This window comes from Diabrotica undecimpunctata, chromosome 8 (genome assembly GCF_040954645.1).
Source record: "Diabrotica undecimpunctata isolate CICGRU chromosome 8, icDiaUnde3, whole genome shotgun sequence".
NCBI classification, from domain to species: Eukaryota; Metazoa; Arthropoda; class Insecta; order Coleoptera; family Chrysomelidae; genus Diabrotica; species Diabrotica undecimpunctata.
This window is the reverse complement of record NC_092810.1, coordinates 72,635,952-72,656,753: the sequence shown is the minus strand read 5'-3', so window position 1 is coordinate 72,656,753 and position 20,802 is coordinate 72,635,952. Positions and strand designations below refer to the sequence as shown.

General features: G+C 30.7%; 1 protein-coding gene across 1 annotated transcript in view; it reads right to left on the bottom strand.

The window, feature by feature from the left end:
* The window catches only part of LOC140447689 (serine/threonine-protein kinase OSR1-like), a 186,302-nt gene that overhangs the window by 19,577 nt on the left and 145,923 nt on the right, over positions 1-20,802 (bottom strand). Inside the window, exons 7-9 of the mRNA XM_072540486.1 lie at positions 15,654-15,827; positions 10,444-10,620; positions 363-583 (exon numbers count right to left, since the gene is read on the bottom strand). Of these exons, the coding sequence (XP_072396587.1) occupies positions 363-583; positions 10,444-10,620; positions 15,654-15,827 (572 nt within the window). The remainder of the gene's footprint in view (positions 1-362; positions 584-10,443; positions 10,621-15,653; positions 15,828-20,802) is intronic.

The window sequence follows — 20,802 nt, the reverse complement described above, 5'->3', positions numbered from 1 at the left end:
AATTAAAAAAAATCATCGCTCCGTGCATAGAAGAAAGTCACGTTTCCCCTCTCCGGCCATTCCCGGAGTGCCACATCCAGTTTTTTTTATTACAGGACGTATTAAAAAATAAACAGTTACAAAGATCAAAAAGCGCTTATACAAATTTTTCAGACTAAGTGTAAAATAACAAGTCACTGCATATTTTTGGCTTATAATATGTTTCACTAGTGTCATCACTCAACATATGAATAACTCGGTAATTTAATTGAATTGAGGATTTAGGTGGTTGTAATTTTTAAACAAAACTTTTAAAAAAAAAAAAGAAAAAATCAAATTATTTTTTTATTCCAGTCTGCGATCTTTGTAGTTTTAAAACTTACCTCATTCTAAGGACCAAATTGACAGGAGGTGGTTCAGCGGTTTCACTTAGATCTTCATGGTCTGAACCTGACGAACCTATTGAGACAAGAGTATTCATTGGCTTCGAGTCGTTGTCGCTGTCACTTGAACCGCCGCCGTCTTCATCTTCACTGGACCATACCCATTCTCCCGTTTCTTTGCGATGTAAACGTCCCGAAGCACCTGGTTGTCGTTTCGAGGCCTACACATAAATATTTAACTAAGTTATTTTTATAACTTAAAAGTTTCAATTATAGATCATTATGCATTTGACTCATCTTATATACTAAAACGCTAAGCCCTTTTCTTGTCCACCACTTTACTCAAAAACCATATTAGATAATTAAAATATTTTTTCGGAATATTATTAGTATTACGTATGAGATTGTCAAGATATACTTTTGGTACAAAAATTCACTTCCGGTTTTGAGATGACCGGAAGTTAAAATTTACTTTAAGTTTTAGACCCCACAATGTATATATGGATCGAAAGGTCTCGTCGAGACGAATCTAAATATGTACTTCCGGTTGCGATCCGACACCGGAAGTGACCCGAAACGCGCATAAAACGTAAAGATAGAGCAAATCTGACACCGGATTCGTGATCAGCATGCAAAATTAACTGCTAAATGATATCCATGTCGACATTTGATGAACTAAAAATTGCATTCCGATTTTGAGGTCGACTTCCGGTTTCGTTTTTATTAGTCAAATCAATAGAGAATTCAACGTAGAGTTCAAAAATGTAAGTTCACGAAATTATCATTTATAGTTTATTAGTTATTGATAAAAATATTTTCACTTCCGGTCATTGTATATATTGTATATTTTTCTCGTAAAATAAAAATTTCATTTAAAAAACTCGATGTCGAGTTGGTCCGCTAGTATCAACTGTAACGATTATGCTCTTCAATAACGGAATTTTATGGAAATAAACCACAATTATAATTAAAAATAGTTTATATTTCCACATAGAAAAACGTCCTCAAAACACAAATTAAGATAAAAAAATCCCACAGATAAAAAGGCAGGTAGGAAGGCTTCGATGTAGCATACCACCAAACGACTTACTGGGTGATTGGTACTTTGTGCTAGGCAAATTACAAATACTCAAAAAATGACGTCGAATAAGCCAAGTCAGAGATAAACGGGCTGGAATCATGGATAGAATAAAGGTCTAACTAAAAAATCTTAAGGTAAACATAGCCATTATAACCGAGACAAAAAAGAAATTTCGGGAATTAAAAATTTGGACGATTATACAATTATATACAGTGGAGTAGACGAAAACGAAAGAGTAACGAGTATTGAAGCTATATTACTAGACAATAATTTGACAAATTACCAACAACAAATTTAAAATCATAAACATGTTGACAGATAAAAAATTCCCAATATTATTGATTTCGCTATAGTAAAAGAGATCACATACCTACATCAAAAGTTCTCCATCATTTGACCTCGCATCCGGTTATTCCACTTTCTTCATAGATCTACAGAGCCAAATACATAATGCTTCTAAACTTTTAACACTTTCAAATCAAAGAACAAACTGGAAAAGATTTAGGAACGAAATAAAAACATCCATTAATTTTAACTTGCTTAAACTCTAAGGTGATATAGTGAAGCTAATTTCCTTAAACGCGATAGTGATAAAGAAAATGCATTTGTCCACTTAACTACAGTTATTCAGCAATCTACATATTTTGTCATCCACCCCAAAAATTAGCTACAAACACAACTCCGAGTCGTATCTCGCTCACATAAATAAATTTATAATGGAAAAGAGAAAACTGCGAAAGAGGTGGTAGCTCACTAGGCAACCAGACGATAAAACAAACCTTAATAGAGCTTGTAGACTAATCAAAAAGGTTGATCCAACATTAAGACCATGAAATTAACAACTATTTAAAGAACTTCTTACCTCAGATCATAAAACCTATTCGTTGTGGACACTAACAAAAAGCTTTAACACGATGAACAAATGAATACATATTTCAATCAAGAAACTAAATGGCACTTGGACTAAAGTCTCAGTTGAAGTAGAAGAGGGTATGCATGAAGTTGTAAATGCACCATATTATATGGCTCCATATCTTAAACCTTAAGTCTGAAATTAAAAAGCCACCTGGACATGATATAATATTTAGTTTGGTACTAATCTACCCAATGTTATTTTCCATTCAAACGGAACTTGTCTATTACATCCAAATTGTTTGAATGGCTTTTTCTGAAAAGATTAGGGTCTATGTTATATAACAGTAATCTTTTACCGAGTTATCAGTTTGGGTTTAGGAAACAATATGGTGGCGTCGAGCAAATTCACAGATTGGTAAAAACTCTCAGAAATTCACTCAAAAACAAAAATTACTGAACAGCTGAATTTTTAGATGTCTCTCCGGCCTTCGAGAAAGTTTGGCATGTAGGTTTGGCACCAGGAAGCATACTAGGTCCCACTTTCTACTTAATAAATATACGCTGATGACACAGTTATCATGACTTAAAATATTCTATAGCATCGGAAGCGACCCCGGTATTTAAACCACCTGCTTAGAAAAGATGTAGATTAAATGTAGAAGAATGTAAGTCCGAAGATCTAAAAACAAGAATAAATGAAGTTCGAGAAAAAAACAATTGAAATTCTAGAGCTGGTAGGAATCGATAACGCTACAGAAAAGGTTTTGAAAGTAGTTAGAGTTGGAAAGTCCAATCCAAAGAAACCCCGTTCAATGAAGATAATTTGTGATGATAATTATTTGTGGTAAGTAATACAGTTTATAAAATGAGTCACGGCCAAACCAAATTACAACAAGGTCAGTACAAAAAAGCGCAGGAAGAACTTATAAACAAATGAATAAACGTAATGTAGTTATTCTTACTAAAAGCTGAATGAATCTCAAATTTTAAAGAAATTGGAATATGCAGGCATATGTTTCTTTAGATTAAGAATATGTAATTAATGTAGGTAAAGTGCGTCATCAAACGATGAAAAGGTTAAAAGTGTATAAAAACTTGTGCAAACAAACCGGACAATGAAAGGTCGTTTGTGTTTCCCTAATATTCGATTACCAAGAAGTATCTGTATATTTCGTTATTTAACTTAGATTTAGAAAGTAAGGATTTGTATAATATAGAAATGAACTTCGGTTTTCCAGGTAATGTAAATTGTGTAAAAATGAAAGCTATCTATTCAATTAAAAAAAAAACAATGAACGGTCGTTAGGGTTTTGTTGACAAAGGAATTTTATAGTGGATTCTAATAAAAGACAGTATGGTGAGTCAAGGAAAGTTTGACGAGAGAAAGAGAGGAGATGGTAAAATATTTTTGTTTTGAGTGATTTGATTGGTTTGAGAGAGGGATTGGAGAAGTAAGAGGAAAGGGGAATTAGTTTGGTTTTTTTTGGGCAAAGAAAAAACGAGGAGTCTAAGATAGAACTGCAAGATTAAAGGTTGTTTCCTGTGATAAGAAAAAAAGATGTGGCCGTTGCGAGATAAAGTTGTGAATCGTGAAAGTTTGTGAAGTTGTTTGTGGCAGCAGAAAGCCGGAACAGTGTAAGAAGAGATCTTCAAATCCACAATTGAAAAGTTTTTCTTTTAATATAAGAATTATTTGAGGAGAGGCCGCATATGTTTTGGTACGACAGTAAACGAGATAAGGTGTGGAGAAACAGCATAAGGAGAATCAACATAAAGTTTAGTTTGTTTTATTGAAAACAAAAGATAGGCCCAGATATTCGGAGCCAAGTTTTGTTTTTGGATATAGAATTGAATAGACAGTTTTTTTTTTATAAAAATTTATAGGACCGGAGAGAACATTAGGATCATAGGATCTGTTGTTATTTATACTGATATAATTATATGATATGATCTTGTTTTTTTTGTAAATCTATTTTTTATACAGCTGGTATATTTGAATTTCCATGATATAATATATTGATAAATGGTACATATGGTATTGTTTGTGTATAATTTTATTCCTTTTTGTCCTCATACTTGCAAATACAACATAATTGATACTGAGCCACGGAAGTAAGTTCATCAACTTAGATATTGTATTTTAAAATTAAATTTTCCTTACCACAACTATATATATATATATATATATATATATATATATATATATATATATATATATATATGTTACGAGCGAAGCCCGAAATTGGACAATCCTAACATTGTACACAAATTATTGTCCACTTCTAGCATTGTACCCCCAAACTGTACAATGTCCGAAATAATCAAAATAATTGTCGACACGCTCATCGGTTCGAATCGATTATTATTGACAAGCGACACACCAAATCAAAAATTGAAAAATCTAATCGAAGAAGAAATTGTTTGAAAGGGATATTGTTCGTGAAACATTTCAAAGCTTTAAGAGATAGATACATCACTATAATATTGGGAAGATGTTTGTAAAACATCTTAGATTTTCAAGAGATATGTATGATAATTTAAAATAATTTAATTGTACGAATCCAAAAGTCAAAAACGCTGGTTAATTATGGATTTATAACCTCAATTGATGTTTGTTTGTAGTTAATAACAAATGGGGAATAATTGTAAAAATCGATATGAATCGATATCTAATATCTATTATCTTAAACTTTGACGCATGGCTACTTATTGAAATTCGAACATTGTACAACAATTCTTTTATACAAAGTCCGACGATTATATATATTTCGGAGATTGTACAGTAAAGGGGTGCAATGCTAGAAGTGGGCAAGATTTTCTGTACAATGCTAGGATATATATATATAAAAGGGGGTTGAGGTTAATTGGGTATACAGCTGATTGAAAGCCAGGTGTACTCTGTTCAACAGTTTATTATATTTCGCCAATTTTCATTGACAGCATCAGATGAGAGCTACAATTATTCAAAACATGGTAAAATACAATTTAATAATTGTTGTTTATATCTTACTTGATTGAGGTAAACGGCAGTGTGATTTATTTTAATAACATCAAGTAATGATTTAATTAATATTTAAATGGGAATAAGCCACAATTAAAGGTTAAAATACATTTATTGACGTTTCAATTTCCACTTCGGAAATCGTTCTCAAAATACAAACATTAAAAAGTAATGATTTGTGGGTACAATGTGGATTGCAGCTATCTTCGACATGTACCATTTAGTTGTATAATTTACGTTCACAATTAAAATATAAGAAACAAACACAATTCAAATTAAAAACAAAACAGACACAAAAACGTTTAGTTCGGTAACTGTCATTAAGGTTAAGTACCAGAATTACCAAATATCGAATGTTACTGATTGACTTATGCCAGAAGATAATTAGTTCCATGGTGTTTATGCAGTAGTTGTTTATTTGATTAAGATTTACTGTAAAGGTGTGTTATACTGAAAAATTTTGAAATTACATTTGTGTTGCATTAATTATTTAATAGTTATGTGTGTCTATTTATAATGTTTGCTTTTCGATGTGTAATAAATAAGCATAAATCTCACTCAGATGCTCAACATCTGATTTCTTATTTATTAAATTATCCATTAGAGTGATAAATGCCATCTCGAGGAAGAGTCTTTTATTGAGATCATTTTCCATTGCAAGAATCTTGGTTTCATTGATCCGTAGGTGTTTTATCTTTTAGTTTAGTGAATATCGAATTAATGTTTAACACTGTGTAATTAGCGATTTTTATGTTATCGTTAGCTTTTCGGATAAAATTATCCACCTTAAATAACTTTTGAACTTCTAATTTTTAGGAAAAACGCAAAAACACGTTAATTAATATTTGAAGGGGGAGATATTATATCACATTTAAGGTTGCTGGGAAATACACTCTCTCAACCACCGTATCAGCTCTTTATTTTTTTTAATTACTTCCCCCTTTTTTATTTGTTATTTAGATTCTCCTCTTTGTACTGATTTCAGAAATGTATAACACATGATGCTTAAAGCGATTACTTTACGAGAAAAGTAAATACAAAAGCAGGAAAACTTGATTGAAAAAAAATTATTTTTTAACAATTTAAGAGTTTCTTCTTCTTCTTCCTCTTTATAAGCAATTCTGCTTGTTCATTGACGGATTAATACCTCTATGAAAGGTTGTCACTCCATCTTTTGCGCGGTCGTCCGATACTTCTTCTGCCGATTGGTGACTTATCCCTTGCTATTTTGAAGACACGGGTCTCCTCCATTCTGCTTAAGTGGTTATTTTATTCTTTTTTTCTATTTTGTCTCCATTCATTTATACACTGTTCGTTACATTTTCTTCTAATGTCTTCACACTTCTCTTTCGATCTCTCAGCGTATTTCCTGTAATTCTTCTCAGTACTCTCATATCTGCCGTTTCCAGTAGCCTTTGCGTTGTGGGGTCTTGTTTCTGAGGCGTATGTCATTATTGGTCTTCACTGGCTTTATAGATTCTTAACTTCATCTCAGTGTCAATGTGTCTGTTTCGCCATATAGTGTTATTAAGGCATCCTGCCAGTCTATTTGCTTTATTGCAGGTATTCCCAGATTTCTGAGATGAGATAGTCATATCAAATTCTTTTGCTCTTATGTTAAATCTGTGGACCAGTCTCTGAATTTAAGAATTTAGAATGAACATTTCACTACCAAAAATTTTTACAATAATTGTTCAAAATGACTGCCATTCAGTTCCATACAATAGTACAATCTATTTTGAAATTCTTCTTTGACATTGCTTAACATGTCTGCATTTAATTGTTGACATCCATCCTCTATTCTTTGTCGTAAATTATCTAGAGATTCTGGTCGAGTAGTATAAATTTTTGTTTTTAGATATCCCCATAAGAAGTCGACGGGTGTTAAATCGGGTGACCTAGGTAGACAATCCATCATATGTCCTCTTCTACTACGATCAACCACTTGCCTAAGTAATTCAAGATACGTTGCACCATTTAAGTTTCCAGTGATAAAGAAAGGTCCGATAATGTGATCACCAAGGATACCACACCATACGTTTAACCTTTGAGGATGCTGTGTGTGAAATTCACGTACAATATGTGGATCACTATCAGCAGAGCAATTATGTCTGTTTAGCACTCCATTTAATGAAAATGAGCATTCATCCGAAAAGCAAATATTGTTTAACAATTGTGGATTGTTAATGATGATGAATGATGAGTGTCATTAATTCGCAAAATTCAAGACGACGATCAAAATCTTCTTCATTTAACTCTTGTACCAATTTTATATGGATGAAACTTAAACTTATGGAGGACTCGAAATGTTGTAGAATATAAAACACCGATTTCTCCGCTTATTGTTGATAGTGACTGTGATTGCTCAGCCTCTAAGTTAACTTGCCCTAAAACGGCTACTTGGATTGCTTCGTTATTGACAAGTCCCTGTCGGTTATGTTTTTTATTGCAAACTGACCCTGTTGCTCTAAATTTCTGCATCAGTTCAATCACATACTTTATGAGTTGCTATTGTGGTGAATTTCATTCAAATCTAGCAGCAGTAAACCATTTCAGTGATCAACTTGCACACGTATCAAAATAGTCTATTAGAAGTTATAACAAACTGTCACTGGCTATTACCCGATTAAAATAAATGTACAAATAATATCGAAAACCTTTGATAAAAAGTGAAGTTTTTTATTTCTTGGTTTTTGAAGGTAATACAAATAGTATGGTTAAATATTTAAAAAGTTTAAATTATGCTACAACCTATTTTGTTACAGTCAATTAAGGTGAGAGAGATACTATCTTTGACAAGAAAACTTGTCTATTTCATAAACTAATGACTTCAAACCAAATGTATTAGACATTTTTAAAATCAGTGCAAAAATGATAATCCAAATATAAAATAAAAAATGGGGAAGTAATTTAAAAAATTTTGTTAAACCTATTTTGTTACAGTCAATTAAGGTGAGAGAGATACTATCTTTGACAAGAAAACTTGTCTATTTCATAAACTAATGACTTCAAACCAAATGTATTAGACATTTTTAAAATCAGTGCAAAAATGATAATCCAAATATAAAATAAAAAATGGGGAAGTAATTTAAAAAATAAAGGGATAATACAGGGGGTGAGAGGATGCATTTCCCAGAAACCTTAAATATGATATGTCTCCCCCTTCAAATATTAATTGACGTATTTTTGCGTTTTTCAAAAGTTATTTAAGGAGGATAGTTTTATATATATAGATGTACTTACAGAGGTTCTATGTTCACAAAAAAAGAGACATGATTAACATTAGTTTGACACTTTGACAACAGTTTTTTTGCGAAGTTAGTTACTTTTTTACAGACTAGAAGTGGCTGGAAATTACTATACAACTAAGCACACGTACTCATAGCCCATATTAATAGTAAACAAACTAAATAGTAAATAAAATAGAACTTTGCGAATTACCGACAATCAATATTTATTTATCTGCACCATATAATAAATAGTTATGTTAAATTATAACAACTAAAATATATTTTTTAAATATATACTACCCAAAATTTTATGGGTTTAGTATACACTTCCACTATTTAGAATAATTCTTCTTTTTTAAAGAAAGAAGTCTGCAATAGTAGTATATTTGAGCTATTAATACTGAGAAGTAGGAATTGTTGTGTTGTAGGTTTCCGACAATGAATCTGTCAAAATATGCCCGAGCTAAGCGAATGGAGTATAAGAAAATGTATGTGATGATATGATAACAGAATATGATATTCTAACTATTATTATATTGTAGTTTTGTTAATATGAATATTACCCTATAGTGAAGTATGTTAAAATGAATATAAATGAGGCTAAGAAAAATGAATGAAATTATTAATAAAGAAAGAGGAAATGTAAAATGTTGGTTGAATAACATAAGACAGACAGAGAAATTGAATACTATGTTGTTGTGAACGTCATGAACAAAGTTAAATAATTAAAATATGTAAATGGAAACCAGTCAAAATGATATGTATGTGAATATGTATTAGAGAAAGAATGAAATAATAGAGACTATGTGTTGAATTAACTGTGAGGAGATTAGATTGACTGCTTATCTAAGTTGGTTAAGTGAAATATGTAGTATAGTTGGTAATGGAGTCAACAGACTGAAAGTATCGAATGGATGGGTGAAGATAAATGATGGAAGTTTAATTTTAATGATGAAGTTTAAGTTTAAAGATTAATGGCGAAGAAAAGTTCAAGCAAGACAAGTAAGGTGACCCAAGAAGTAAGAGACATGAGGAAAAAATATGTGATGAAGTGAGTCGTAAAGGGACTGGCAGGAGGACGAGAAATAAGAAACTGCAATGGGATAAGGTGGTGAAAGAGGAACGGGTGAACGGGGAGGAGGGGACAAATTGAGGTATGGTATGTGTTAATGGGTGATTAGTGAGGAAGTTATAAAATGTTAGATGCTAGTGGGGTGGTTGGAAAAGAAGGAAAACAGAAGCAAAATGAAAAAAGATGAAATTTAAAGGCAATTATTGGAATGTTGATTTGAATTAAGGTAATAGTTGTCGGTGTATGGGAGTAAAAGGTCGATTTAGGGTAGTTTGGCGGTTAACACATTTGGGGCTAGTCCTCATGTCTTTGGAAATCTCAAGGTCCTCATACAAGCCCAATCGTAAAGTGTTTCTATCTTGGATGTTGTGAATTAATTTGACCCATCAGGGATGTTAAAATGATGATTGTTGACTTTAAGGTGATGAGAAAAAGCTGATGTATTATCTCTTTTAGAGTGTTCTGCAGATTTAGTTGAAAGTGACCTATAAGTCCTACCAATGTAGGAGGCATCGCAATCAGAATAAGTCAGTCTGTAAACTCCACTAAGGTTCATATAGTGTATTGTATCCTTAGTATTTGTCAAGAAATGGTTAAGAGTATATCCAACTTTAAAAGATATGTGTGTGTTTTCTAAAGAATTAATTATAATAATAAATGTGTAAATTGGGGTAGAAGAAGAAGATTGATTACAAGCAGAATTTTGAAGCAGTCTAGATTCTCTTTTATGGATGAGTTTATCTATTATAGAAGGATTAAAAAAGAACTGATCGATAATTGAACATTAAGTATATCAAAACTAATCCAGCTTTTTTTTATAAATAAAGGGATGATTAACTTACTTTTTGAACCCTGGTTTCCAAACTTGGTCCTATTGCTACTAGCGTGGACTGAAGATACTTTTTATCCTTTGCCTTTTTGAAAAAGGCATGTTTTAACAAATCCGCAGCAGTAGGCCTTTTTGCAGGTTCTTTTTGAAGACAATCTGTTATTAGCTTCCGAAATGTTTTACCATAAGCCTAGTAATATTAAAACAAAAAATATAGACAAATATAACACAAATACTGCTTAAAAATATTTATTTTTAAAATTCGATTATATTTATCCCAAATCTATAAAAGCAAGCTCTTGAGGTGGTATGACAAAAGAAGTAATCAATATTTATTTGGTATTATGTTCTCTCTATGTTGCCATACGAAAACAATGTAAAAGAATAATAACCAGAATAATAACAAAAAATCAGAGAAATCATTACAGACGGTGTATAGGCACCTAATAATGACGCAGATATAGCAACTTAAGATGAATTGTATAAAAAATTGATACAAGGTCTAGCAAATGTAAATAACAGGAACAAGATTTAGTGGTCAAAGATTGTACAAGTTTGTCTTTAAACATATTGAATAGTTTCTTCCTACAAAAAGCTAATAATAAATATACGTGCTGCATAGAAGTTAAAAAGTATTATTGAATATGTGATTAATATGCAAAAATCATAGTTAATAATTAATTATGTATAAATAATTAAGGGTATATTGGGGACAATATGTTTACTCACATGCCGAAAACCAAAGTTTGTCATGATCGAATAGAAGAGAAACTGGTAGCACCTAAAAACAATTTATAAGGTTTGAAACCAACATCAGTATGTTTTTATAAATGGAGATTGGCTGCGAAAATAAACAGCATAGAAGACTTGCGTAGAAGAAACGCGGTGACTTTATAAGGGGATAAAGAAAGCTATCCATAATGCAGCAAAATAATCATTATGATAACAGGAAAAAAAAATGTCTAAAAAGTGTCTAATGTTTTGATAGCAAACAAAAAGAAATCACAAAAAAAGAAACGGAAAAAAAGAAATCCACATGATTAGTTTCACAAGATAGGAAAGATAGAAAAGTATATTCCCCGTTAAATCGGAAACGGGAAGTGACAGAAAGAGCAACAGATGCCCTGAAATAGATATATGTACAACATGTACAAGAGTATCTGAAGTTTGAATTTAATAATCAACAGAATTTAATAATTAACGAAAATTACTTCATTAATTTAACTTTAATAAGAGCAAGAACAGAAGAATCAAAAGAGCATTGTAGAAAATTGCTAAACTGAGGATACACTGGAATTTATGGTAAAAACAGAAATAGGACAAGTAATAGGACTTGGAGGCATACCTCTAGAGAACATAAAATGTAGTTTAGATCTACTGATCTGAATAAATGAAGACAACATTCCAAAATATTGGCAAATATATTCTATCATAAAAAATATGTAAACACAATCTAATTATAGAGCCATTACTGTGACTAGTTCTATAGGGAGGGTGCATGATAGAGTTGAGAAGGTAATAATTAAAAAGCGTCCCAGATTTGGACGACCTTGTTTGGATAATTAATTAACTAGCGACTGGCAGAACAGAGAGTAGAAAATTGTTTGAAAACTCTAATGTTTATAAATATAAAGAAAGCTTGAGAAATCGTGCCAATAATCAAGATTGTATAATCTTGGGGTACTCCAGAAGTCGGGTTTGAAGTACTTATATAAGATATACTTACTTATCTTATATAAGATATATATATATATATATATATATATATATATATATAAAACGAACAGTATTGTTTATACGAATAAAGAAAAGTGTGATGTAAATAAGAAAGATAAATAATGACAAACGTAAGAACAATAGGAGTGATGGCTTAGAAACACCTAAGATTATACATATGTACTATATATATATATATATATATATATATATATATATATATATATATATATATATATATATATATATATATATATATATATATATATATATACCTTACTAATCAGGCACTACTAAAAACCAGAGAATCTCAGATAATTCATAATAAATAAAATAAATCATTTCATAAAGGGAATAGGAATAACATACGTCTTTATGTTCAAATGTACAATTTTTTTTATAACTAACATACGTCACATTTAACTAATGATGCAATTAACATAGTTTAAAATAATCCTTAATTGAGGTTTGTTTTGTGCAGCTTGTAGTCCTTGTTTAAAAACCTGTTCTCACATGTTCGAAGAATTATAACATCTTTACCAGATACGCCATTTTCTTCAGCCCATGTTATGCAGGTATTGAAACAATTAAATGCTATATCTGGTTTTACTATTACAGTTTTTTCCAATATTTCTGTTAGGCTTTCTTCTACTTCTTGTACTACTTTACATATTTCTTCATCTGTCATAATTTTCTGTTTCTTCGATCCTTTCAAACCAAAAATTTAAATCTTCTTCACTTGTCTCGAATCCTTTTCTGATAAATTTTGAAAACAATCAGCAATTGGTAGATTATCTTCAGAATCACATTTTTCCATTTCTTGTGATACATCATTAATTGTAGGGTATAGTGTTTCCACGATGCTTGAATTAAACCAGGTGAAACAGAGCTCCGCGTGTAAGCTAGAGAAAATACAACATCCTTCAAATTAAATTTTTTGAGGCTCTGCGTTATCTCATCATCCTGAGAAATAAAATGGACGAGCAATTTATTTTTATACAAGGACTTTACTGTACAAAAGTGTACGGTTTGGTGGTAAAAATATGGTTTCCATCAATTGATCTAAGTTCTTGTTAATTTGAGTAACCTGGACCATTGTCAAGTACGAATAAAATCTTTATGAACAATTTGCGATTTTTCATAAAATTTTTCACTTCTGGGGCCAACTTTTAAATTGGTTCTTGTAGTAGATTAGCATACAAAGATTTTGAAAGCTCTGAGATTTTTAGCATTAATAATAAATAACAAATCCAATTTATATGTTAAAGTAGCATTTGAACACATATAAATGTGATTCTACGTTACTCTCTTTACAATTTGGAGCACTTGTTTCTTTAGAGAATACAAATGTTTTGTTGGGCAAGTCCCCAAAACAGACCACTGCCGTCTGCATTATAATTCATTCGATGTTTAACAGATAAATACCAATTCGCTTTTTTAAATGTATCCAATTATCCAACACTGGCATGAAAATCGCCTTTCTTTGTATTTTTTAGATTGATTTTGCTTTCAGAATTTCTCCAGATAAAGGAATGTGTCTAGAACGATCTTGCATGAATCGCATGTAGAGTGTTTTCCATCTTTGGACATTCACCAACTCTTAATATTTTATGCTAATATATATATATATATATATATATATATATATATATATATATATATATATATATATATATATATATATATATATATATACATACATAATATAAAATTAGTTTTTCTTGGGTTTAGGTTGAATAAATTATATTAGATGTGGAACTAGATTTTATTTTCCATAAAAATCAACGTTTCGGCAGGAAAGCCTTGCCTCTGTCACTTCATTAATATCAGTGTCCGTTTTTACGTTATGAATCTTGACAAAGGCAAGGGTTTCCTGCCGAAACGTTGATTTTTATGGAAAATAAAATCTAGTTCCACATCTAATATAATTTATTGAACCTAAACCAAAGAAAAACTAATTTTATATTAAATATAGTACGGTTCAAGAAACTCAAAACTGTAATATATATATATATATATATATATATATATATATATATATATATATATAATTTCAGTATTTGAAATTCCATGCTCAGATTTCCCCCAATCTTATAATACAGGTAAGAATTTAAAACAGGTCATACGATAAACTTTAAAAATTCCAGAATCATAACCGTCATCCGCTTTTATAAACGAAGCTTATCCGAGAATCCATTTAAACTCAACAACACCCTGACTACCTCAATAAAAGGAATGATGGCACCTGGTTACCTTCAATATATAGACCCATTCCCAATGTATCCTTTCGTATAATTCCGAGTGTTCACCCATTGCTTATTTTATTTCCTCTTTACACGTAAGGTTTGCTTACTGGGCACCTCATGACATTTTTTATGCTCTCCGACAGATAAACAGATCACTAGAAAAGTTTATTCTCTTCTTCTTTTTATGTAGACATGGCTCTGTCTGTTTTTCAATGTGCCTCAGTAAGTTGTCGTTCCCTAGTTTTCGTGGTCTTTCTACTGATCGTCTTCCTATTGGGGAACCGTTTCTTGCCGTCTTTACTACTAAATTTGTTGCCATTCAGCTTATATGATCGTTCCATTTTACCCTTCTATTTCTTACCCAGTGTTGGATGTTCTCCACCTTGCATCTACGTCATATATCTGTACTTCTAGCTCTATCCCATATTGTTTTACCATCAAGTATTTTCTTCTCAGCTGTTCGTAACATCCTTTTTGTCCTCTCTGTGTCAGGCTGTGTTTCTGATGCGTATGTCATTATTGGTCTGATGACGGTTTTGTAAATTCCGCCTTTCGTTTCTTTCCCGATATTTTTATTTCTCCATATTGTTTCATTCAAGCAACCTGCGGCTCTTTCGCTCTATTCAATTGATCTTCCACTTTTGTTTCGAACTTTCCGTAGCTAGATAGTGTGACACCTGAAACTCCATCACTTCTTCTATTATCGTGCCCTCAAGCTCCAATTTACATCTTCGTAGATTTGCTATTATAACCATGCATTTTGTCTTTTTTTGGAGAAATTAACATGTTCAATTTTCTAGCAGTTATATTAAATTGCAGCAGCATATGTTATAAATAATCTTCACTTTCATATATCAGTACTGCGCAGTCTGCATAGCAAATTATTTTAAGTTGTTTTTCTCCCATTTGGTAACCTTTCTTCGGTGGCATTTTTTTATTTCATCCATGACCAAAGATAAACAATAGAGGCTCAGGGTATCACCTTGACTTATCCCATTGCCAGCTTCAATTGGGTCAGTTAGTTCTTCTTCTACTTTTACTTTTGTGTTGTTTTGGTAGATATTTTCGATCGTTTTGATTATTTCTAGAAAAATTACTAGAATTATTGGAAACTAAAGAACTTTTAAGAAAATATGAGATTCTTTTATATAGTTTCAAAACATTGGGTTTATGAAAAAACCTAGTCCAAATTCCTTGAAGAGTCTATTCATTGTATATCTTTAATAATACTTTAGTGTAAATAAGTAAAGCCAATTTTTACCTTATACTGATCTTTTTCTTCAGCTCCCGTATCAAGATTTGGTGGTTCATTCTGAAGAGTTAACATAAGCACCTTCATAGGAGGATATTTATGATATGGAGCAGTACCAGAAGCCATTTCGATTGCTGTAATACCAAAAGACCAAATATCTGCTTTGAAATCGTATCCATGATCCTAAAATTTAAAGTCATTAAAGTTTACAACTAAAATTGAAAATTAGAACATTGTTCTAAAAAGCTGTAAACTAAATATTTTACTAGAACTAGTTCTTTTCTTTTATTTTTAAATATTATTTAATGGAAACTACTAAAAGTTTTTGTCGGAAAAAAGTAGCATATTAATGGTAAAATCACTTCAAACACTCAATATTTAAATTCCCCTTAAAAAAGCATAAATAATTTCATTTATAAAATACTTGGTGAATACGCAAAATTGTTTTCCCAAAAAATTCCCAAATATATATAAATATACACACACACACACACATATATATATATATATATATATATATATATATATATATATATATATATATATATATATATATATATCTATATATATATATATATATATATATATATATATATATATATATATATATATATATATATAAAGTGCATAGATTGTGACGCTAGCATCCATGTGAGTTGTGCTCGAAAGAGTAACAATGTTAAGTTTATAAATGACGAGTTGATTGAATGTTGTTTACCAGTGAAACCTGAAGATCAAATATTTTTGGAAGCAATGGATAACTTAATAACAGATGATAAGGTAATTGATATTAACATATTCAAATATATAATTAGACAAAAAGATACCCTAATTAAAGAGCTATACGGAAAAATTGACCTTATGAGTCAACATATTGATTTACTAAAACAATTTAATTCGCAAAAAAATGTTGTCGAAAATCAAGAACAACTTATACATCAAAATAAGGTAATAAACAAAGACACACTTATGGATTCAGTCGAAACAAAATCAGTTCGTCAACCCATCAACGCGAACAAAGATCGCACTGTTGCCAGTTCTTCCCAGAAATGTGAAGTTACAAAGAAAGATGTTTCAGAAGTGATATTACAAGTAACTACAGAACAAAAGTTAAATGAGTACATATACGTAGGTGAAAGTAACCAGGAAAAATCTGAATGGACAGAAGTAGATAGAAGGAAAAAAAGAAAGCATTTAGTTGTGGGAAAAAACACTGAAATGATATTAAATGGAAAAGAAATCAAGGGAGTACATAAGTTGATAGACCTACATGTATACAGGGTCGATCCCGATATGACTGCGGAAAATATGAGGGAACTTATGAAGACTACATTTCCCGAAGTAGAGGTAGAATCCCTAAAATCAAAGCATCCTGATATTTACAGTTCATTTAAAGTTACAATTTTTAATAACAATTTTAAAGAAGCTATGTCTCCTAAAATATGGCCATGTGGAGCTCACGTACAACGTTTTTTTCACGTAACACCCAGAAAGCCGCAAGAGATGTAGATAAAAGTGTACGAATAGAATCAGCGGTAGTGCAAAAGAATATAGGAAACACCTGTTTTTGTGAATGTGATATGATAAGTTCTGATAAACAAAAGTTGGTAGTAAATCCTGACCAAACCAGTTTGGTAAGCATTTTTCATATAAATACACAAAGTTTATTAAATAAAATTGATCAACTTAACATTTTTTTAAAAGATAAAACTTACAATATTTTGTGCTTTTCTGAACATTGGCTTAGAGAATCTGAATTAACAACAGTGATAATTGACAGATACTTTTTATCAACTTGTTACTGTAGAAAAAGTAGAGAACATGGGGGTGTTGCTATTTTCTGCGATGGCAAAATATCTACACGTCCAGTTTCTTTAAATGATATATCTTGTGAATATGAAGGTGAATTTTGTGCTTTGGAAATTATAGATATAAAAACTATTCTAGTATCAGTGTATAGAACAGGTAACGCAGATTTCCAAATTTTCTTAGGCCTATTTGAAAAATTATTAATATTCTGTTCTAATAATTATGTTCAAACAATTATAATTGGGGATTTCAATATTGATTTCAAAGGCACTTCAAATGAATTAAAATATTTTTCCGATCTAATTTCTTCTTTTGGTTTAACTATGAGGATTGATGAATTTACAAGAATCACTGCTACATCAGCAAGTTGTTTAGATAATATTTTAACAAATATAGATAATGAAATAGTTGGGTGTGGTGTTGTAGACCCATGCCTTGCTGATCATTGTGCTCAATTCCTAAATTTAAAAATAAAATCTGATCAAATTGACAATGATAGGATATTCAGAAGACACATAACATGTAAAGGCACCCAAATGTTAAAACAATCACTAAAATCTGTGGATTGGTCGTTAATAAACAATTCAATAACAGCAACGGAATTAGCTGAGTTCATAATTGACACATATGTAAAATTAACTGAAGTTTGCTTTCCAGTAAAAAAGTCAAGAATTCATTTTGAGGCACCTGTTTCTTGGTTTGACGATGAACTAAGGAAAATGCGAGTAAACCTTTCGAAGATAAAAATTACTGCTAACCTTACTAGTGATTACACTCTGTATAATCAATTCAAAAAACACTATCAATTAACAATATCAATAAAGAAAAAACTGGCATATGAGCAGTTTTTCTTAAAATCTGATAATATATCTCGAGATTCTTGGAAAGTCATCAATTATCATAGGAATAAAACTCAAAATAAAAAAGTAACTTCATGTAATATTTCATCAAACGAGTTTAATAATTACTTTACTTCGGTAGCGGGAAATATATTGAACTCGTTAGATGAGACAGATGAAAATGATGCCATGAATTTTTTGGAGGGAATATACTCCCCTTGCCACTCGTTGTTTTTAACACCTGTTAGTGATACTGAACTTAGGAATACATTATACAGCTTGAAAAACTCAAAATGCACTGATTTTTACTTCTTAAACAAACAATTAGTGATAGAAACTCTGGATATTATTATTGATAAACTGGTCATACTTTATAATCTTTGCCTTATCGAAGGAATCTTTCCCGATGTATTAAAAGTAACAAAAGTGTTACCGCTACTCAAAAAAGGATCTCCAGAAGAAATTGAAAATTATCGCCCTATTTCTATTATTCCCATTCTTGGTAAAATTTTTGAAAGTATTTTGAATAACCGCTTAATAGAGTACATAGAAAAGTACAAAATACTTCATTGTAATCAATATGGTTTCAGAAAAAAATGCAGCACTACTCAAGCAATTCAGGAAATTGTAAGGGAAGTAGTTGATGGCCTAGAGAGAGGTCACTTCGTGTCTTTAACATTGTGTGACTTATCTAAGGCTTTTGATTGTGTCTCACACACTTTACTTTTAGACAAAATGCACAAATATGGCATAAGGGGAAATGCTCTTAATTTATTTCGATCGTATTTAATAAACAGAAAACAGGCCGTTTTTTTAAATAATAACTACTCCAATTTTCACAATGTTGAACATGGAGTTCCCCAAGGGTCTATATTAGGACCTACATTTTTTCTTTTATATCTCAACGATATATTTCATTATACCCACCCCTTAAGGTGTATATGTTTTGCAGATGATACAACCGTTATTAGTACCGACCAGAATCAATATAATTTAAATAACAAAATAGGAAACGATGTGCTTAAAATTAAAAACTGGTTTACACATAATAAACTAAAACTAAACGAGGATAAAAATCAAAATATAGTTTTCAGTTCAGATCGAAGACACATTTTTGGATATTGCATCAAATTGTTAGGGATTTTTATGGACGACAACTTAGATTGGGGCATCCATATAGACAACTTAAGTTCTAAACTCGCCAGTACAATATTTGTAATGCGTAACCTGGTTTATTTGGTACCTAAAAGTACCCTTAAAATGTGTTACTTTTCATTGTTTCATAGTCATATACAATATGGAATAGCTGTTTGGGGCAACTCTGGTCATGCCGACAGAATATTTAAATTACAAAAGAAGGTGGTGAGGATACTTGCTGGAGCGGATTTAAGGGATCATTGTAAACCATTATTTTTGAACATGGGTATTATGCCTCTACCTTCGCTTTATATGTATGCAACACTGTTGGAAATTCACGAGAATAAAAATAAGTTTACTATAAACTCCCAACTACATGATCATCTAACAAGATCGAGGGATTTAATTAGGTCACAACGATTCAGACTATCAAAGAGCACAAAGAATTCAATTGATATTCACTTGTATAACTATCTGCCTAACGAAATAAAAATTCTGTCTCCAAATAGGATCAGAAAGCATTTTTTAACATATTGTTTTTACTCAAAGACAGAATACCTCAATACACCTTTATAACGTGTACCCAGTTTGGTCAGAATACTGTCGATTTACTATCTACATATCACATTGTATTATTGCTATTAAAATGTACTAAGTTTTATGTATTAGTTTATTTAGTCATTGATTCGGGAATATTCTTAATTATTTGCACATTTTTGTTACTTCCATATTTCAAAGATTTTTTATGTGACAGTTTAGGTTTGTTTTTTTTTTTGGTTAGAGATTTTTTTATCTTAAATTTTTAATTTTAATTCTTCTGCTAATACTTACATATGTATATTACTTTAGCCAATATGGTTAAGTTAATTTTAAGTTTACATTATTATATCTTTTATTGTATTTTTTATACGGACTTCAAACTTTATGTAAAGTGGTCAATAAACGTTCTATCTATCTATATATATATATATATATATATATATATATATATATATATATATATATATATATATATATATATCTGTTATATCTCCATATATCTGGTACATTTTTTCAGACATCTGTCAACAGTGAATAAATCTTCTTCTTTTTTGTTACTAAACAAAAAAGAATGTTTAAACGAAATTTTGTTTTTGGTAATATAATTGTCAAAAATAAAAATTTTATGTTGGCATTTATGACATTGAGGCTCATTTGTAATTGGTTGCTATTTTAACTTATTTATAAATTGTTTTTTCTTTCTAGTTCAACCTTGTAAGATATTTTGCCTTTTTTAAGTCTTGATAATAATTGTAAACACAATTGAAAGCTCGAGATATAAAAAAATAGTTAACCAATAGCCCTTTTATTGACTCCAACCGTTGATTGAATAA